The following is a 23,294-nucleotide window of genomic DNA, read 5'->3' on the forward strand; positions in this document are numbered from 1 at the left end:
ATTACGGAGGAGTAAAGTATGTATTAATCCGTTAAAAGGGAGGTTGAAGCTCTATTCATTATTATGATTTCTCATTCTAACTATTAATAATGAATAAAAAAGGATCTCATCACTAGCACCATGCTTTGTTTTGCTGAAAAGTAACGCCCACTCTAACAGAAGCTTTTTTCTTCCTGAAATGTAATGAGTATTGGTTACGCCTACTTGGACAAGCAAAAAAAAAAACATTCCGTGAAAGACCGAGGAAGACAAAAATTTGGAGAACGTCGACTTTCACCGGTGAATGCCAACATTCGCATAGTCTCCTTGTGTTAGTCCAAAGTTTTACCAAATATCCTTATTTCTCACACTCACCGGCAAATGTCGACATTCACCATGCACTAATGGTGAATGTTGAGTATGTCGGAGGTTTGTATTTTCTTCTCTGTGCTTCAGGAGCGATAAAACGTCACAAGGGTGACGTAACTCTTTTGCCTCTCTTCCTGAGAGGTGCGTCCAATCACAGTGAGGGGAGGGTCTTGTCACTCTGCAAAGGGAGTTTTAACTGTCGGACCTAACCCCTGAGAAGTTAAATCTCGCAATCGAATCTCGGAGATGGCTGGTTGATTCGAATTCTACACCCAGCTCACGTCGACCCAGGGCTAAAGAGAATAGAAGGGCTAGTTCACTCCTTTGAAGTATCTCTTGCCGCGCCGATCCTCCGACGTCACTCTAGTGACGTCACTTTGGCGCAAAGCTCGCACTTTTACTTCAAGAACGGAGCGTTTGGCCTTACTAGCTCTAACTAATATTGGATCATTTCTTTTTGCGAGATATTCTAAGACATTTGTTATTTTCTATAATGACTTTCCTCAGTTTTTGCAGTGAATTTACAAGAATTTAAAACTATTATCGAAATGCCAGTTTGCGCGATTGCAACTTGCAAAAGTTCTGATATAAAAACAAAAGGAAAAAGTATAATTTTTCGCGTGTTCCCTAAAGTAAATGAACAACTATGTAAAGAATGGATTCCGAAATGACACAGTTAATATAAAACCGCAATACGTTTACTCTGTCATAAAGAACTTTTTTAAAAATTCATTATCTAAATAGAAACCGCCTCGCTACTTCATAAAGAAAGGCAGGTGAAAAGAATTAAAAAATAGATAAAGTCAAAGAAAATTAAAATGTAAGTAAAAAGTATAAATAAAATATATAGTATATAGTTGAAATTCTCCTAATTTCATAACATATTTTTTAATGTAGTTATTCTAAATATTTATGATTTTTTTAAAAAATTATATTCTCTTCAATTTAAATATCTATATATTATATCATCGTAAATTTAAATGTCTATAAACAATTGTAAAATTTCTGATGTCATTATGAACCTAAATTATTATTTTGTTTCAGTAATTAGCGTTTAAGGTTGATGTTTCCTAATGATTAAGTATGAACAAATTGCTATTAACGACATATTTTAAAATCAGGGATTCTAAATTTAACTTAACTTATCTTTATAAAAGAATATGTAGATAAAAAAAGTGTCGATATATGCCTTCATTTTTCTTAATAGTTAAAGTTAAAACTGAACTTTTTAAAATAAAGTATTTATCGTGTCATTTTCACCAACTAGCAAAACATTTTTATAAGTTTAAAATGGTATTTTTTTAATATAATAATCAAGATAGTTTTTTTAACTATGTTTATGAACGGAAATAATGTGTTAATTACGTAAAGTTTGAAGGCTAATAACCAGAAAAGTCTAACTTATTTTTACAAGAGAAAGATGCAAAATTATCATATCTTTGCTTGCGATCTCCGAGATCTGTAGACACAGTGACGTCATGAGGAGGGAAATCGTAGCTTCAGCTCTAAGAGCGGAATGAACTAGCCCTTGTATTCTCTTTAGCCCTGACGTCGACCACAGTGTTGACGTGAAATGTCTCCCGTGGTAGTCAAATCATGGCCAAGAGTTCCTATGCAATCAGGCTAATCGTGGGAGGTTTTCCTGTCCATATAACGCAAATTCGGATGCACCGGATTCGAAACCCAGCGATGACTGGTCGATACGAATTCCGCATAAAGCTTGCACCGACCACAGTGCTGACTTGAAATATCCTCAGTGGTAGACAGATCGTGCGTTAGAGTCCCCTTGCCGTCAGGCTAACCGAGGGACGTTTTCGCTGTTTTCCTGTCCATATAACGCAAATTCGAGTTAGTTCCATCGATAAGTCCTAAACGAAGGCGAATTTCTCACCATACTTCATCCAGGAGTTCCCTTGTTTTCTGGATTGGGTTCAAAATTACAAGGATATGATGTTGAACATTAGTAGTCATAAACTGAAAATTCATTCGTCTGTTTAATGACTGTTATATTATATAATTTAGAGTTTCAGGATTATCCGGTTTTATATTTTTCTTTAAATTGTTTACCAAAAGTGTGTTAGAAATCATTGTACATCTACTTTATTTAATCAATAACGAAACGATTAAACATAGAATTAACTACCAAAACCGGGAAAGTTGACAAGTATGTTGTTTTAAAGTTCTGTCGAAAGTTTAATAAAAGTTTAAATCATTTAAAAAATATCTATTTTATTTCCGATCAGCATTTAAAAAAAATGAAAATATTTCTAAAATTCCTCATATATAATCGAGTTGGTCACAGGGTATTATCGGAAAAGATTTTTCAAATTCATATTAGAGGTTTGCAACGGGCGACAAAAATGTGATGACTATCAAAATTTTATTAAAACAGGATGAAATTAGCAACATTTTCTCTAGTCTATTTCTTTTTAGCTTAGTTCTGAAACTAAATACGAAAAATGAATTTCTCTTCATATGAATAATGTGAAATGTAAGTCTTAGTGATATTTACGTTTGAATAATTAATGAGATGGTAAATAAAGATAAGGAATTGAGGTTCTCCCACTTTTTTACTTTTTTTAACGACTTTGGTTGCATAATCTCATAACAAAAAGAATGCACCTAATTATACAAGGATGCAAACTATTAAATATATAGCATAAATATAATATATTAAATATATTATATTTATGTTACATAAGATGTAGCGCCAGATCTGTCGGATATTTTCGATATAAGTTTGAAATTGCAAATATATATGGGTCATTCTCACAAAAACAGTCATTTTCATGTCCCCAGTATATTTTATGTTGGTTTTACAGCTTACGAAGAAAAAAAATTCAAGGAAAGTGTCCTTCAGAATGCAAGCTAACAAAAAAATAAAAATAAAATTATCAATTTTTATTTTTTATTTATTTTAGGTAATTAAAATATACCAATATGTCATTCCCTCACTTGTCCCCACTGCTGATTTAAAAAAAGAAAAAAATTGTTTCTGAAATAAAAATTTTTTTTTTTTTTCAAATTCGTGTTTTTTATTTCAGAATACTGAAATATAGAATTCAGGAAATCAATTTTAAATTTAATTTCTGATAAAAATATTAACACAGCACTATTTTAAACTTTGTCCCCAGTGTTTCGCGTCATTCCCTCACAACAATGTTCTTATCACCTGCAATCTTCTTAGAATAAAAATATTTTAATAAAAACTTCAGAAGTTAATGTAGTCCGTGGATCGAGATTCAGACAGAAAGTAAAAGTTTATTAACAAAAAGCAAACAAACACATACAAATTTAAAAAGAACGCCATCTGGCGGTATAAAAAGAAAAAGACTTCGTAGCTATCCTTCCCAGGGAATGACAACAATCTCCCCCTGCGAGAAGGATTTTACTTTTTAACACATATAACAATATACACATAAAAAATATTAATTCTCTTAACATAAATTTCAAATTAAACTTATTGTTTCCAAAGAGAAAATTAACTTCTCAAAAGTTACAGCTTTAGTTAAAAAATCAGAAATATTATCATTAGTATTCTTATACACAGTTTTTAAAATTTTATCTTCAATCATATCCCTTACAAAATGAAATTTAAGGTTTACATGCCTGGTTTTGTTAGAAGATTTACCATTATTCAACCAGTCAATAGCTGCTTGGCTATCAGAAAACATAGTAACAGGAGCATCAATAAATTTTTTACAGTTCAGTTCATTTAACATATTTATTATCCAAGTAAGTTCTCGAGCTGTGTCAGATGCAGCAAATAATTCAGCTTCACATGTTGAAAGTCCTACACATCTTTGTTTTCTACTTTTCCATGTTATAAGAGAATTACCTATCATAATTACACAACCTGAAAAAGATTTTCCTCCTTCTGCATTGCCCCAACTTGCATCCGCACTACAGTTTAAAATACCGAATTCTTTACTATAAAACAAGACTCTATCTTTTGAACCGTTCAAATATTTCAAAACTCTCTTGGCCAAAACATAATGCCTTTTTTCAGGACGTTTATTAAATTGTGATAAATAACTAGTTACAAAAGCAATATCTGGTCGGGTTCTATTTGCTAAATATAAAAGTTCACCGACGATTTCCTGATAATTAGTTTGATCTACTAAATCATCAGTAGGATTAAAACATCTATCTTCACCTTTAGTTATGGGAATATTTGTTTTCTTGCAATTTTCCAAACCATATTTTTTCATTAAAGTTTCAATGTAATGAGTTTGAGATATACCAATTCCGTTTTCTTTTTGTGAAATCTCAATGCCTAAAAATTTTGAATCGTTAGTTGTTTCTTTTAATTCAAATGTTTGATTAAGTTTTGAAATGATATCCTTGTATAATTTCGAATTATTAGAAAATATTGCCAAATCATCTACGTATACACAAATTGCGAAAAAATCATTATCATTAATTTTAGTAAATACGCAATTGTCAGATGCAAGTTGAGTGAGACCAATCTTTTTAAGTTCATTTTTTAACTTTATATGCCAATTTCTACCAGATTGAGGTAGACCATAAATACTTTTATTTAATTTACACACTTTATTTTTACCATATTTATCTTCAAAGCCTGGAGGTATTTCCATATACAGAGTTTCATCAATATCACCATATAAATATGCAGTTTTAATATCAAAAAATTTAACAAATAAATCCAATTTTGCTGCTAAAGCAATTAATAACCTAAATGATTCAATATTTACCACAGGTGAATATGATTCAGAATAATCAACATTTTTAATTTGATTAAACCCTGCTGCAACCAGTCGCGCTTTGTAAATTTTGTTATTATTTTGTTTATTATCGTCATTTTTAATTGTATACACCCATTTACTTTTTATTATTTTATCCTTCTTAGGCCTCTCAATTAATTCAAAAACCTTATGTTTCTCCATCGAAAGAAGTTCGTTTTCCATTGCGGTTTTCCACTCGGAATATTTATTACTATTTATCGCCTGGTCATAATTTTGAGGAATAGACGATCCTTTCAAGGCTAAGTTCGCGTTTGCAGATATTTTATTTTTAATTCTTTCAGAACGTCTTAATGCATGAGTATTTTGATTATTTTCATTTTGTGAATCAGCACTTTCTTGGGACGATTTATGAGAAAAAGAATGTTCACTGCTTGATTCGGATGGAGGGGAGTTTTGGGTTTCACTTTCGATTAGCGGTTGAGATATATTAAACTGGGTCAAATCCTCAATGTTCCATATGCTACATTCATTTTTGTTTGTTAGAAATTTACTTCCTCTTAATGATTCGTTAAATTTAACAGATCGCTCCTCAATTACAATATTTTTATCAACATCATATATTCTATAAGCGCGCCTTTCTCTAGAATAACCGACGAAAATGCCACGTTTTCCCGGAACATCAAATTTATTTCGGAATTGTTTAGGTATATGAAAATAAACGACGCATCCAAATACTTTTAAGTAGTTAAGTTTAGGTTCTTTTCCTGACCATATTTCAATCGGAAGATTCTGTTTATTTTTACGTGGTGTTAGATTAGAAATGTGTGTGCTAAAATTTATCGCTTCAGCCCAGAATTTTAATGGTAATTCACTTTCATATAATAATGTTCTAGCCCTTTCTACTAATACTCTTATGGCTCGCTCAGCACGTCCATTTGACGAAGGATTATACGGTACTGTTTTTTCATGTATGATCCCATATTTTTCTAGAAAACTATCAATCTCGTTATTGACAAATTCTAGACCGTTATCTGTTCTAAATCTTTTGATTTTCTTATTCATTAAATTTTCATACCTTTCTTTAAACATACAAAACATTTCAAATACTTCATTTTTATGTTTCAAAAAATAAGAAAAGTACATCCCAGAAAAATCATCCACTAGTACTAAAAAATATTTTGAATTTCCTAATGAATCACAATTTATTGGGCCTGCTAGGTCCGCATGAATTAACTCTAATACAGAATTACTTTGTGCAATATTAATTGTTGGATGACTTTTATGAGTTACTTTACTTATATCACAAGATTCACAATGATAATTTTCAAAATCTTTAAAATTTATGCCAATAACATTTTGCATTTTAACCATGTATTGTGGATTTAAATGACATAGTCTTTTATGCCAAATATTATAAGTATCCAAATTACTTACTTCATTACATTCTAACTCAGAATTATTTACATCGTTATAATCAAAAAATTTAGGTGAAATGTTATTACACGGTTCCATTAAAATTTCAAAACGATTGTTTATATTTACGGCTTTTAAAACACTGCGATTATCATTAGTTAAAATCAAAATATTATTACCTTTAGATTCAATTTTATAACCTTTATCAATTAATTTAGATACTGAAATTAAATTGTTTCTTAAATCTGGTACATATATTACATCGTATATTGTTAGATTTTTACTGCAATTATCAACTGTTGTTGTAGCTTTTACAATACCTATTCCTTTAGAAATTAAATTTGACTTCTTACCTGCTAATTGTATTATTCCATCATTAACATGATTTAAGTTTTCAAAAAAGTTTAAATCTTTTACCATGTGTGAAGTAGCACCAGAATCCAAAATAAAAACAGTTTTGTTTTTACCGGTAGCACTAGAATTTATTTGGTGGTGTTCTTGTTCTGCGGTAAGTGCAAAATTTTCACTAGAATGTTCATCTTGATTTTCAAATGCACAATGAGCTTTATTGTTTTTGATTTTGTTCATGCCCGATTTATAGTTCGAAAATTTTCTTTTCTCTTGATATGTTTGGTTTTGATTTCCCTCGTTCTTGTTTCGGAAATAGCAGTCTTTAGCTAGGTGATTCGTTTTATGGCAGATGAAACATTTCTTCCTGCTTCTATTTTCATTTTTATGTTTTACTCCGAATGCTTCTACTTGTCTAGGAATTTCATTTTTTAATTTTGATAAGCTGTTCTCTTCCTCCCGCAGTATTTCTAAAATCTCATCCATTGGCTTTTCACGTTGGGTTTTCAGGATTTCTCTTATTTTTGAAAACTGTCCTTGTAACCCTCTAACAGTATAATAAACAAGTTCTCGTTCAGAAATTTGCAGTCCAAGTGATGAACATTTCGTTTTAAGTCCTCGTGATCTTGCAATATAGTCTGACACATTTTCATTTTCTTTCATTTCAAGATTTTTTATTTCGTTACTTGCATCGATTTTTCGATCTTCGGTTTTACCAGTAAATGTGCTTTGAATTTTTTCCCATAGAATTTTTGCGTTAGTTTCGTTTGCGAACTGAAGACTTTGGTCATCAGAAAGCGATAGTTGTATGTATGCAACTGCGTCATCATTGTTTAATGTCCATTGTTCCCGCAACTTTGGATCAACGGGGGCTTCTTCAGTTAGCACATTAGCTATTTTCTTAAGTGTCAGTAAAGCCTTGACTTTAATACTCCACTGGTAAAAGTTCTCACTGTTCAGCAGTGGGATACTCGGCAGATCCCTGTTCATTTCGATTTTGGAATCTAAACGATGTAAATCACGGCGAAACTAAGTGAAACTTTTTACTGCGTCATAATTTTCAAAACCACAGCCATGCTGCCAACTGTAGTCCGTGGATCGAGATTCAGACAGAAAGTAAAAGTTTATTAACAAAAAGCAAACAAACACATACAAATTTAAAAAGAACGCCATCTGGCGGTATAAAAAGAAAAAGACTTCGTAGCTATCCTTCCCAGGGAATGACAACAGTTAACAACTGGCATCATAGAACAAAATTGCAGTATGTTTCCATCTTCAACTTAAAGAAGCTTTGCTGTGGAATAAATTTGAATGAATCAAACCAGGTAAAATTTTTTACATTCGTCATTCCCTCATGTCATTTTTTAGAATAAAATAAAATACAACTTCATCGAGAAAGTGGATAATTATATGTTGCTTTCTTGTATGAATATAATTGTATGCGATTGACTTCAGAAATTAATTAGGCCTAACTGTTATTTTAATATTTTATTGAATTCTGCATTCCCTCACTAGTGTATAAAGTGAGGGAATGACGCTGAAGTGAGGGAATGATTCAAGATGAGTATATTATCAAATTTTTTTTTTTGTTCAATCGTGCCAGCCAATTTTATTTCCCAAACCTGTAAAAACTATTAAATATATAAGACTAAATTATAATAAATATCAGATATACTTAGTATGTTATAATTTTCAAACTTTAGGTAGATGTAACTTAGATAAAAACATGTATTAAAATAAAATATCATTCCCTCACTTTTTAAATAGTGAAAATAATTAATTTACTTATTAATTTGAAAAATAAATTAAAAAATTAATAAATTAATTTATTAAATTAATTAATTTATTTATTTAATTAATTTATTTATTAAATTAATTAATTATTAATTATTATAAATTAATTAATTATAAATTCATTATTTAAAAAATTAATTAATTTAAATATCAAGTATAATTTATAGGATATATACTTTCTTTATAATGCCATTACATATTTCTATTAATATAAAAAGTTTCAGAGCTTTTTATTCACTTTACTTTTTTGGGATTTTATGAACTGAAAAATGACAGTTTTCGTGAGAATGACCCATATATAGTATTACCGTGAATGATCGAAATCAAGAGAAAGTCGACTTTCGCCGTTAAATGTCCCAAATATTTTTTATATCCGATTTGATATTAATTTATTCGCTGATGATATTATGTTTATTCGATATTTTACTATCTGCTTAGAATAGATTAGGAGAAGCATCAGTGTTTGGAGTGACGGTTAAATGCATACCTGGCAGTGGCACTTTATCTTAAAAGAAAACAATGATGCAGGGCATACCGGGCAGTGGCACTTAACTAGACCTAGTATGAAAATATTTACCCCGACCTGCCCCAATTCAGGGCACACGGGTAAATGTTTATTAAAACCAAGTAAAAACATTAAAGTACATAAAGTGCATAAAATACATAGAATAAAAAAGTCATATGGCAACAGCCCGTAAAATTTGCGGGCGAGCAATACTGTTGAACAAAATTAGCTATCTACAATTAGTCAGAATATTATATCTTTAAGAAAACATGACAAATATATCTGGCATGTATGTCATGAAAAGTCCAGGTCAACAGTTCCTAAAATATGGATTAAAAGCACAATTAAATTTAAAACACCCGCAATATTAGAAGCAAAATAAAATATAAATTGCCATTCCAGGTTAACAGACCCTTATATTAAGGCAATCAAATGGCATAAAATTCAAAAACTAATCATAGGGCAAATTGAGGAAACAATTAAGCGAGTTACAAATAGTAAAATCACCAAAAATAATGTTGAAATAGTATAAGTGGATTAAAATGGTGTGAATGACGAGGACAGTTAAAATCCAACCTAAGAACACTATGAGAATTAAAAATTTTTGAAAGTCACTAAAAGTCCAGTTTAAAGGATAGTCATCCTGGCTGAGAATCAAAATCGCCGAACCAGAGTCTCCGGTGATGAGGTAATAAAAGCAAGAAAATTAGAGTTGACTCAGGAGAAATGGAAACGCTGATCCATACGGTAGTTGGACGGCCAGAGTTAGTAAAAATTTACAGTGGGTTTAATGTATCTTCCAAAGTTGTTTTGTCTTTGATGATTGATCTGCAGGTAGGTTATGGTAAATCTGGTGTTCTGCTTTGTTAAGAAAATTGTTGCCTCGCCGTGTTTGAAATTTAGGACATTGAAAAATTAGGTGATGAATGTCTTGTTGTGAGTTGCAATAAGTATATGTTGAAGATTTCCTAAAAGATCTTGCTTGGTGTGTGCCAAACACGCCGTGGCCGGTTAAGAACTAGACCTACTATATAGTTCGGACTTTTACCAAAGCGACTATGAGATTGTCAACATTCACCCGTGGAAGCCAACAACCTCCAATTTCGGTCATTCACAGTAACATATATACATCCATATAGCCGAGCCTTTTTAAGTCAGAATATACCATTGAGATAAAGGGTAACTGCTTTTTTTGGTAAAAGTACTTTTAGCATTGCTGTAAAATGAGGAATACTTTACGGTAGACCTAAGAACAGCGGTAGTTAATTAACGTTAATATTTATAAAACTTGTACACCTTAAACACCTCGTTAACTCCAGTTCTGTTGGGTGTTTCTTTTCTTTTCAAAAATATAAAAACTGAGTTATTCCATTATTTTATTTGCTTAAATTTTATTTCGTGGAAAATTTATTAGTGTCCAATAAAACACATTGTTATTGAAATTATTTATATTCTTCTTTATTTAAAGAAACTGGGAACCCTACATCACTACTAATTTCCTACACCCCTACTAATTCGCTACATATCGATTAATTCCCTACATTACTACTAATTCCCTACATCTCTACTAACTATTTCATTCCCTACATCTCTACTAACTATTTCATTCCCTACATCTCTACTAATTATCTACACCTCAACTAATTCCCTAACTCTCTACTAATTCCTTATATCCCTACTAATTCGTTTTCACTACATCACTACTAATTCCCTATGTCTTTATTAATTATCTACATCACTGGTAATTCCCTTCATCTCTAATAATTCACTGCACCGCTACTAATTCCCTAATTTGCTACCTATAAGAGTTGCTCAAACGCAACCTCAGCGGAATTGGTGTAACAGTTTAGAGATCTAAATTCTTTGATCTCTCATACACACAGACATTTCTTATTAAAGATAATGTGTAGCGTTAGTCAAAAATGTAACAAAATATAAGCGTTACGTGTCATTTTAGCCACCACTTTTTTGAATTTATAAGATAGACGGGAAACATATGCCCAACTTTTAACTAAGTTGTTTTTAACTTCTTCGTAACTATGAGAAAGGGAAATAATTTCGAGTTCAGAAATGCCAATTTTCTGCACTTTTTGGAATCTTTTTTTTCTAGTGGTAGCTAAGTTTATGCTTTAATGTATTATTTCTTTTTGTATCAATTTTATTCAAAGTTATTTCTCCCAACCACTTCCTGTAAATGATCAAAAGCTTACATAAAAAGACACAACTTCTCGTGGAGAGGCTTTTAAAATGTAGTCAAAATTTCCAAACATTTTGTAGGCTTTAGTTTTCAATTGTCTACCACTCAATGAAATATTACGCAAAAGGGTACTAGAAGGCAGTCCTGCTAGTTTTAGTGAACGAATTTTACAAACTGTTATATTTAATAAAAAAAATGTGAGAACTCGTCAAGTTGTTTCGATGAAACACTTTTTTTTCACTAAAAGGATATTTTTAAAAGGGGTTTCATAAGATATTTAAAAGGGAAAAAAAGTTTTTATTTTTTTATTAAAAAAGTGAGTTCTGTATTCCTTCCCTCTAATAAAATTCGAAACATTACTGCTGACTATTAAATCACAGAAACAGACAAAAAAACATTTACTTCTCTTTCAATAGATATGTATTTTTTAGACAATCAAAATCTGGGAAATATGGTCTAAATTCAGTCAGGAAGCTTCAGGCTGTTTAACGTTAATTTTCATTTTTGCGTATTTTGCCGCGTTATGGGATGTTTTTAAAGAGGTTCCCACGGCCAGGAAATTTTTTTAAAGTGGTAGCAAAATTGGGATTAATCTAGATGTTTTAAGCTACAAATATTTTTTTAGTTTAAAGGAAATATACATGGGTACAATAAATATTGTTGGAATAATTTCGTCATTATCAAATGAAAACAAAATTTAGGTACCTTTCAGTAGTCTTGAATACTTGAAGCTACCACTTGCTTATTTTTTCCAAGTCGTGGGAACCCTGCTTTAAGCTAATCAAAAGATTTTTGCACTCAATTCTGAAAATTTGGTTACCCAATGATAATTTCATGTAAAAAATTGTTTTGGGTAATTTCTTATTTTATTTAAAAAAAGGTGGAAAAAATATTGAATTGTGAGGAATACAAATTTTTATATTTCGAACTATGTCACTTTAAATGACAAAATGCAAAGGTTGTGAGAAATAGGTAGAATGGTTCCAAATGGGATACCGGCAAGTGACGTAGTGTGGGTATCTCAATCCTGATTGGTTGTTGAAGCGTAGCATTCGTTTACGTTAACAACTGTTCTTTCCCTTCTATTTCGGATAAGTCAAGCTCATTTTAAGTATCAATTCTCTTAAGTGACACATTCTAAATCATTCCACAAAAATTCTTTCTCAAAGATTTCAATTCTTTCACTATATATTTACACAGAGACTTAACACAAAGGCAGGCACAGAGCCATGTGGAACATATGCAAACTAATTATGCTTCGAAGTTGCTAGGTACACAAAACAAAAATATATCACGGTTAGAAAACAAATGCATAAACAAATAATAAATCTAAGTGAAGTAAATGAAGTCGACTAAAAAGAACTGTATTTCGACTAATTCGATGTGCGATACGGTTGTGTATTTAATTAACTTATCGTTAATTAACGTTCTAACTTATATAGAGAAACTTAGTTCAACTCCAATACGCCATTTTGCTGATGAAGATTGGCCGTTGCTGACGTCATAGGTCACATGTGTGTTTATGGGAGGTCTTTTTTTTTTTTTACTCAAGTGCAAATGCCCAATTGAGAAATTTCAAAAAAGCCATATTTTAAAAGTTTTATTCTCTACGAGCTACTCTATGAATTTCATTCAAATTTTATACTTTTTGTCTTAAAACATGCACTAAAAAATTGAGTGAAAATTGGTATTATTTACTGTAAAAATTTCTTGCCCTTTATGGAACAAAAATCTCAGAATTAGGACTGCAATGCTTTAAGTGAATGAGCCTTATTAAAAAATTTTTGCACTCTACCTATATGATGACATTAAAAGTCACCACTGTAAAACTTAAAATTTTTTATATCTTTTTTGTAATTAGTAGCACATTATCGTTAACCTCTTCGAGACGGGTGAGTCATATATGCATTCTCAGGGTGTCGATAATCAGGGTAAAAAAGAGATTACTATTTTTATAGCAATTCATTTGTGGGTGGGGTAATAAAAGTTTGCTTTATTTAATTCACCACTACTTAGTTCGAATTAAAAAATTGTATAGTTGCACTTTTAACATGCAAAGATTAAATGTGTTAGATTTAAAGTGAAAGCAAAAATAAGTCTGCCAAATTAGCCATGCCCATAACTTAAGCTACCGCTTTTTACAATCCAGAGTCTGTATGAATACATTTATGACTTGCCTGTCTTGAAATGATGAAGAATATTAGAAATTATACAACATACCTGCCAACTTTCACTTATTACGGGAATGGATTTTCCTAGTAGAAAAACAATCTTGCTTATAAATACATATATAATTTGCCGAGGTTGGATTTCACTAGCGTAAATCCTATTATGGTCTTATATATTTGTTGTAGTTATTTATATATATATAGTGGTAGTTTATATTATTTATAATTATTATGAGAATTCAAAAAGTTTAATGAAATAACAGTTTCGCTACAGCTTTGAATATAAAAATAAAATCTTCCGGGAAAACCGGAAGAATTGGCAGCTTTTTAATAAATAATGTAATGTACTTAAAATGATTTAGTGTTCACTTTAGTACATATGTTACCGTTAAAGTATATAATGCAGTTATTTCATAGAATACCTAGTTATTCCATGAAGTAACTGATCGTGTCCGTTAAAGTGTGTAATATGTTATTAATTTGACACTTTAACTAGTTATTCTATGAAATAACTGGGTGTTCTATAAATTAACTAATGAGAGACAGTTAAAGTGTAAAATAAACAATTTATCTAAAATGAAATAACTAGGCATTCTATAAATAAACTAATGATGGACAGTTAAAATGAAAAAGAAGCAATTCATCTAATTTATGCAGCGTATAAATGGTATTTATGGAAACGTACCGTAAAATCATTTGTTGCAACATGGATTACTAAAATGACACTTAGAATTACAAAGAACATTATTTCTAAAACAAAAACATTTTTTGTTGATACACTGGGTTTTACACGAACATTTTTTAATTACAATTAGGGGTGGAAGGTAAATGTATTTGTCGTGCGAAATACATGATATAGATTATTTTACACTTTAACGGGCTGCAGATCGTTATTCTATGAAATAATTAGTTAAACCATGAAATGCAAGAGAGTTTTACACTTTAACGGACACGATCAGTTATTTCATGGAATAATTAGGTATTCTATAAAATAACAATTCGGATTGCAAAAGATTTTTTAAGACATTGTAGACAGATGACAGTTATAATTCTGGGATTTAATAACGACCATTTTTGTAATTATATTTGCGGCAACAACGAAAAAAATAACTTCTATATATCATAAATCCAATGTTTTTCTTCTTTATCAGTCATTAAAAAATAGTTTTTTCGAAGTTAATTTTTTAAAAAAAAATCAATTTTTAAAGGATTTTAATTAATAAAATCCTTCCTTTTACTCCAGAACCTCTCCTTCCTTTTTAAAATTTTCTGGAAATAACTTGATCAAGAAACAAGAAACTTAAGAAATAAGAGGAGAGATCAGGAAACAAGGAGATTAAGAAATAAAGGGATCAGGAAATAAATGGATCATAAAAATAGGGCTCAGGAGATAAAAAGTAGTGACATCGGGAAATTAGGGATCAGGAAATAAGTAAAACAAGAAATAAGAATATCAGGAATGTAATGGTGAAATAATATAAAAGTTACATTTGTAGAAATATATATTCAAACAAACAGTTTTTTCAAAAATTTCCGTAAAAGAATTTAGGTTTTCATACTTTCATTTAAATTACCTACAAATCTATATTTATCTGTTAGATTATAATGATGTACCTGGCTCTAAAATCTAGCTAGATCTGGCCCGACCGAATCTGGATTCAGCCAGATATTATAATAAACAATAGAAAATAATTATAATTGAACGAATATTTTACAAGATGTAATTCCTAAGTGAATTTATCGTCGACCTATGTAAATAAAAACATATTTTAATTTTTAATTTTCTGGTTTCTGTGAGGCCTTTGATTCAATTGATCCGGAGAAGCTTAGAAAAATAATAAAAAACTCCAAAAACAAGTTCGTTAATATCATCAAAAGCTCTTTTGGAAGTAAATCCTTTGATGTTCAAACAGGAGAAAGATAAGGATACGTATTGTCTAAATGTTTATTTATAATTGCCGTTAACTGTATTTTGAAGAATGCTACCAAAAATGAAAAAAAGAGGGATTAGAGGGAATTTAACACCAACCTTAATCGATCTTAATTAGGCAGGTCATTATTTCATTCAGATTTTTAACCTTTTTTGACTAACCACCCACTTTGTAAGACAAAAAAAAAATTACGCTTTTTTTTTTTACAAAAAACTTAACAGTTACAATAATAAATAAATATTTTCGTCCTACTGCCTTTTAATATTTTAGTTAAGATACACTTCTATAATCAAGTCTTTAGTTATTCAATTACCTAGTGATATTCAGTTTGTAATACCTAGTGTTACTCTTATGCCTAGTGATCATTGTATTTATATTGAAATTTTTTAAATTTAAATTTTGATGAAATTAACATACATGTAGAATTTGTGAGGAGCATTTCTAAAAATAAATCGCTTTTCATTATAAGTAAATGCTAAATAAGATGCTGGTGTTATCGTAGGCCATTATGGCAAGAGGTGCGATTGTTCTTGTTTTCCAGTGGCGCCATCTATGGTCAAGAATTCAACTTCAGCCACACCCAAACGTCACATCCGTTTATAAGACTGACCCATTTATACATCCATATATTCATCCACAGATCGCAATTTTTACCTGAACCAGAGAACGATCCATCTCCAATTCAGTATCCCCAGAGGTATAATTTGATATGGGAACGAGGAGGACTTTCTAACCAGACAGATTTAACGTGCACCAGTCATACATTTACTACACGGAGAGTCTTCAGCTGGCTGGATTCGAACTCAAGCCCTGCCAATCACGTCATTTCGGCCTCGTTAAATAAGATATTATATATTATTAAAATGAATGATATTATTAAAATGAATTCGTTTATATGATCGGTTGTGCTGGGAACGAAAATTTAAATATAAAGTATTGGAAAACGAATTTTTTAAAAAAATAATTCATATATTGTTTTTTAATGCTTGTTTAATTGAGTTAAAAATATATCAGCCTTTTAGGGGAAATTAAGAGAAACCGAAAAGGCATAAAAACTTTAAAATCAAGATCGTAGCGCCCTTGAAAGTCGTAAAAGTGAGTGTTGTAATTTGCTATTGCCACCGTTAAAAAAGCTTTTTATTTTCAAGAGAATATATTTTAATTACATTTATTATTTAATAACAAAAAGTTCATGGAGCTAAAATTGTGAATAATATTTGCCACCACAAATTTAAAAATTTTAATGTGTACTAACTAATTACAACACATCTAATTGCAGCATTAAGCATCGATATTTTGTTACAGGCTCTAAAAATTACTATTAGAACCACTCAGAATGATGAAAAAATAATTATTACTTTTAAAAGAAAGATTCTCAGGAAAATATAAGGACCAATCAAAGATTGAGATTTTTAGAGGATTTGGAGTAAGTTAGAGTTAGTTAAACAAAATAAAGAAAAAGATATAGTAAATTTAATAAAAAAAATAAGAATGAAAAAAATATGAAAAAATAAGAAAATGGCTTGGACATCAGGAGTGAATGAGTAAGTTAAGAGCAACAAAGAAAATTTATGAAGGACAACTAAAGGAAGGTCGGACGCCCTAGAGAAATATGGTTTCATGAGGTAGAAAGATATCAGAAAAAATGAAAATTAAAAGTTGGAGGATAAAGATCAAAGACGGAAGAAAGTAGAGTTGTGTGATAAAGGAGGTCAAGGTCCTTCATGGACTGTAGAGCAGAAGAGTAAATAAGTAAGTATATTTGAGAAATGTAAACATTTTTATGGTTTTATATTTTTGTTTTTGATTGTAATTTTAATATTTTTTTATTTCAATTATAATTTGATATTAATTTACCATACATTTTGTGTTAGAAATTAATGGGAATATAAAAAGTTTTATTATACATTATTATAAACGTTCATATTAAAATTTAGAAATTAAGTCGTTCCCGCAGCTTTTTTTTTTATCTGAATCTGAAATATGTAACTAAAATCACAGTTTGCTAGAAAAATTTCATTTTCGATACTACATTTCAGATAACTTACATTTTAGATTAAAATTTCATTTTAAATCGCGATTCTGTAAGGCTTTTGCTCTATTTTATATTAAAACCTCTTAGACTGTCATAGTATAGTTCAAAAATTAAGACATTTACACGGTTTTCATGATTATCTTTGCATCTTAACCAAAACACGAAAATTTATCGATTTAAAATGAAAAATATCGAATTAATTTCCAATTTAAAGTTACATAAAATAGTTGTTTTTATTTTTAATCATCAATTTTTTAGATATTTAAGGCCTTCTTCAACTTTTTATTTATTCTTGACCGTCTTGACAATTTCAATAATTTATCTTCATATTTTTAATTATACGCATATAATTAAAAATATGAAGAAAACAATAAATTATTGAAATAGCCAAGACGAATTATACGAATATAATTAAAAATATGAAGAAAAGAATAAATTATTGAAATAGCCAAGACGAATTATACGAATATAATTAAAAATATGAAGAAAAGAATAAATTATTGAAATAGCCAAGACGATCAAGAATAAATAAAAAGTTGAAGAAGGCCTTAAATATATAAAATCCTCAAAAGAGCGATAACTATTTAAAAATATCAAGAAGGCCATAAATAATTAAAAACATCAAGAAACCAAGAATAATTAAAAACCTGAAGGACATAAATCGGTAAAAACCTCAAGAATGCCATAATTTCAAAAATTAAAAAAAAATTATTCATGTAAAAAGTTTTTATATGTATAACAATGAAGTGTTCCGCATGTATGTTTACACGTTTTTAAAATCTTTTCTCCCTATTAATTTGGTGATAAATTGCAATTTAAAAATAGAATATTTTTTTGATAGAAATTAAAGAAATTAGGTGTCATTACTTTTTAAACAGAAGGAAAATTCAAGATAATGAAATCAATAGTTTATTAGATTACATGATCAATGTATTTTTTTATTTATGATTACAGTAGATCAATATTATAATTAATTTTATAATTTGATATAATAAATCAATACTATGTTTTTTCTTTGCTATAAATAACTCATAATTCATAGTAACTGACGAATAAATAAGTTTCTTTCGTAAAAAAATCTTTTTTTCACAGGATATATTTCATTTAACAATATAGCATTATATTAACTAGTTTTTATATTGATATATTTCTTATGTATAAATACCCAAAACAAACTATTGTTTACAAAATAGATGCATCAAAAATAAAGCTAAAGAACAAAATCGGGGCAATGTCAGAGTCATTGTATACATTTACCCCCAATATTACAAAATAAATATTGAAATAAAAGTTTTAAATGCAAGCATATATTTTATTGCAGCCTTTAATTTTTTTTAAAATTTAAAAAAGGCTGATACATCATGTAGAAAAAATTCTAAAATATAATCTTAATATATTCTAAAATAATATTTTGTGCAAAGGCTAATGAACTTCTGGTTCATGATATTTTATCATCAAAAGAAATTAATAGTATAATAATAATATAATAATAATATAATAATATATTAATAATAATATAATAATAATATAATAATAATATATTAATAATAATATAATAATAATAATAATAATATAATAACAATAATATAATAATAATAATATAATAATAATATAATTTTAATAATATAATAATAATATAATAATAATAATAATATAATAATAATATAATAATATAATTATAATATATTATAATAATATAATAATATAATTATAATATATAATAATAATATAATTATAATATTCTAATAATAATAATAATTTAATAATAATAATATAATAATAATATAATAATAATATGATAATAATATAATAATAATATAATAATATAATAATAATAATATAATAATAATATAATAATAATAATATAATAATAAAATAATAATAATATAATAATATATTAATAATAATATAATAATAAAATAATAATAATATAATAATATAATATATTAATAATAATAATATAATAATATATTAATAATAATAATATATTAATAATAATAATATAATAATATATTAATAATAATAATATATTAATAATAATAATATAATGAATTATCATCAAATAAGATACTATACGTAAATCATCACGATATCGATACGATATTTTATCTTTCAAACTATCATATGTTACACAGTCATATCTATCATATGTTGAGTAGGTATATGTATCGTATGTTGTACTTAATGCTTATCATATGTTACTTATATAATACGATATTTTATCCTCTATTTTTTTTAACATCTGGCAAAAAAATACAAGTGGAAAATATTTTGTAATTAAATAAATTATATTATTACCTTGTGTATAGGCTCTTCGACTTCTGGTTCTGTATAATAATAATCATTTAAGGAACGATTTGATGCTTTTTGTAAAGCATCACGCGTTCCTTTCAAAGTCTTCAATGTTTTATCGTCTGCTTCATTGTAGTCAGCCATTATTGATCGGTCTTCGAACAGCTGATCGTCCAACTACCGAATGTTCACATTCACCTAAGTACTACTCGATCGTTGTTTTGAACAGCTTGAAAACGATTTAAATATTTTTGAATGTTCTTCTTTAATATTATTGTAATATTAATAAACGTCTTTAATGATATTAAATCCAATGCATAAATAATTTACTATATACTAAAAGGGTATTTCTTAGATTTAAATTTTTTTTTTATTTACGATCAGAATTTTTTAAAATTTATTTTAAGATTTTTAGATATTTATTGACTTTTTCAATCCCACTAAGTTTCAGTATTTCATTATTATTTGTGATACAATTTTGATGGCTATGTATTAATATCTACTATAAAGTTTTGTTTAAGCTAATACAATTTTAATTTAAATGTTAAAAAATATTCGTTCTTTAGATATAAAAATTGTTCCCAGTAACTGATACTTTGATATATTTGATATGTTAACATAGAACTTAGTATCACAATCTTAACATAACTCTACACTTTTAATACTTACATCAAAAATCTCATAAATTTTGCCAAAGGTAATAATTATGAATCTTTTATCGTTACATACAAGATAATAATCATATATTATAGAAGTAGAAATTGATATTCATTTTTTAAAAATAATCATGACAAAATAAATGAATTGTCAAATATTAAGTACCTTATTTATTAAGTAACTTTATATTATTAGACTTTATTAAGTATAAGTAATGTTTATGATTCGATAAATGTTTAGTTCAATATATATTCTTCAATTAATAATTAGCAACAGTCAAAATCATAATTGATTTTAAATATTTTATTAACATCGCAAAACTGAAGTGAAATTCAAAATTTATTTGCGAATTTTAAAAGGCATTTTATTTATAACAGCACTTCATTGAAAATTAATTAAAATTAGCATGACTTGCAATTAACATTGCATTCATAATTAGCATTGAATCGAATAGAACAGCCTAATTAACGCCACGTACTACGTAAACATTTATTCTACAAAATTAAGATAATTGAAATTCAGAAAGCTCTTAAGAAGTAATCGATTCTGCCATAGAGTATGGTATTCATCCAATTGCAGTAATCCAATCTAACAATTGCACTTGCACTGATTGTTGCACTAAGAAAAATTATCAAAATTATACCAAATATGAAATATAAACAAAACCAATATCAAAATAGAGTAGTAGTAAAATCCACGACACCCGCATAGACACAGTCTTACTACTAAATGAGATTTGCGCATGCGTGACAAAATGAAAACAGAGAGGACCTCCCGATCAATATATGGTCTACGATAATCTGAATAGGGGGGGAAGAGAGAATGATTTCCGCCTTTTTTAAGAAATAAGTGGCTAAAGCGAACACATGAATGGAACACGACTACTTATTTCATTCGATTGTCTAACTAGGCAATTATTTTAGTCATTAGCAGGATGAAAATATCTGCGATCGTTTGGTTTTCCATTATAGTTGAAGATATCGTTAATGTATTTTTTTAAAAAATATTCTAAATTAAATACTTTTAAGTGAAAGCTTCATTGTGAAACAATGATTTTACTATTTCTATGTACAAAAAATAAGTAAAATTCGCGTAATATTTAAGTAAATCAAAAGAAGTCGAAAGTATAAATATAAATAAAATAAAAGTATAAATATAAATATAAAATGTATAAAATAAGTATAAATATAAATAAAAGTATAAATAAAAGTATAAATCAAAAGTATAAATAAATAAAATATTTACATGAGGTAGAATATCAAAATGCTAGGGGGCTAAGCCCCCTACTTGCTACCGCTCACCAACCCCATTGCTTCAAAGTAAGTAATTGTTATTTTTTGGTAGAAAACAGTTTTTCTACTAAAATTAAAATTATTCACTTAACATGTTTGTACTAAAAGGAATTTTGTTTTGCTAACGCTTGTGCCTCCTATTCCCACGTCCAAATATTTGTATTATAAATATTTAGATCTATTGGTGAACAGAAGAAATTTTTCTAAGTAATTATTTTTTAAAATAACATTTATAGTGTTTTTTTATTATATTGTTTAAACAAATTTTATGACTTCACAACCGTAGTTTAATATTTTTTCTTACCAAACGGGGGGATATATTAAATACTATTTTTGCTTGCATCTCATTGTGCATGAAGCTGATGGTTAAGGAAACAGTATATTAATGTTATTCGCACATAAATAATAACTATAAAACCGTTTATAAGATTAGACCACTTTTCTAAATAGCTTTATCTTAAAATGTAGCGCAGAATTACATTTTAAAAATAATAATAATTAAAAAACAGCAATTCTCTTAGTTTTAACTCTTTAATTAAAAGCGTATCAACGGCAGTACAGGAAAATACCTTTAAATTAGGGATACAAAAGTATTTATAGAAAAATAATACCTTTATGACTTTTAATAATTTTATGGAAATGAGGATCCTACCACGTGATTTTCTAGCCAACAATAAAAGCACGTACACTAATGGAAAACATTATTAGATTTTTATACATAAGAAGATAAGCATATGATTTAATACATTAAAAACAAACAATAAAAATAAAATAACAAAATACGAAATAAAATAAAAAGAACAACCTAAACATGTACGGAGATGCCAACTTGATCCGCTTTGTAATAAATTTTCTCGAGTGGTAAAGAAATTTGAGTTAATTTTAGTTTAGTATTTTTCATTTAAAATAATTTTTCCAACACTACACATCAAAAATTCCAAGTATCGTATGAAATGCAACTTTATTGCGGTTTTCTTGTACGTACTCTTTTAAGGAGTAGTCGTATTTATCCTTATTCAGCAAGTTTCACTTTTTAATTTGCTACCAATTCATTAAAACTTATGCAGAAAGCAGAACAGTTGGCATCCCTTCATGTAAAAACTGTATTTCGCCTTAGCTCCACTGTCATACTTTATGCGTATTTTATGTTTAGTTTTTTCCTTCTTTTTTTGGTCCTTATCCAAAAGCAAAGTAACATCATGATGGATTCCAAAACGTCAAATATGGATACCAAGCTTATACCTAACCAAATGCCCATATAACCACCAACATAACTGAAAACTTCAATGCTCTGTAAGAAAAAAGAGAATAAAGTCATATTTACACTGAATTCAAAACATAATTTTTCTAAAAAATTTTCTTTTCAATCAATTATTTAATCCTCTAATTATCAACAACCTTTTGACACGGATACAGTTTGTCTAAAGTAAGAACTCCCCAAGCCTAGCCTAGTCTGGACCCGTGGCGGTGATTATGGTAACGATGTATAACTATTTTAAATAGGAGTGTGGGGTCTTTGTTTAAGACAGGGTTTGGCTCGGGTCCGCTAGAGAATGGTCATCTTTTTCTCTTGTCTATTATGTGGACCCTAGAGTGAAAAGAAGATAC

At 28.5% G+C, this 23,294-nt stretch overlaps 2 protein-coding genes across 3 annotated transcripts in view; both read right to left on the minus strand.

Annotated features, from left to right (window-relative positions):
* The window catches only part of LOC147809912 (ras-related protein Rab-8B-like), a 38,561-nt gene extending 16,253 nt beyond the window's left edge, over positions 1–22,308 (minus strand). Inside the window, exon 1 of the mRNA XM_087164649.1 lies at positions 19,744–22,308. Coding sequence (XP_087020775.1) covers positions 19,744–19,881 — 138 coding nt within the window. The 5' untranslated portion in view covers positions 19,882–22,308. The remainder of the gene's footprint in view (positions 1–19,743) is intronic.
* Positions 22,309–22,451: 143 nt separating this feature from the next.
* The window catches only part of LOC107439308 (uncharacterized), a 43,384-nt gene continuing 42,541 nt past the window's right edge, over positions 22,452–23,294 (minus strand). Inside the window, exon 13 of one of the 2 annotated variants that reach the window (XM_016051865.4) lies at positions 22,452–22,977. In XM_016051865.4, coding sequence (XP_015907351.3) covers positions 22,819–22,977 — 159 coding nt within the window. In that variant the 3' untranslated portion in view covers positions 22,452–22,818. The remainder of the gene's footprint in view (positions 22,978–23,294) is intronic. The other variant, XR_006226191.2, reaches the window with a different exon arrangement.

This window comes from Parasteatoda tepidariorum, chromosome 5 (genome assembly GCF_982258835.1).
Source record: "Parasteatoda tepidariorum strain Cologne lab strain chromosome 5, Ptep-v5.0, whole genome shotgun sequence".
NCBI lineage: Eukaryota > Metazoa > Arthropoda > Arachnida > Araneae > Theridiidae > Parasteatoda > Parasteatoda tepidariorum.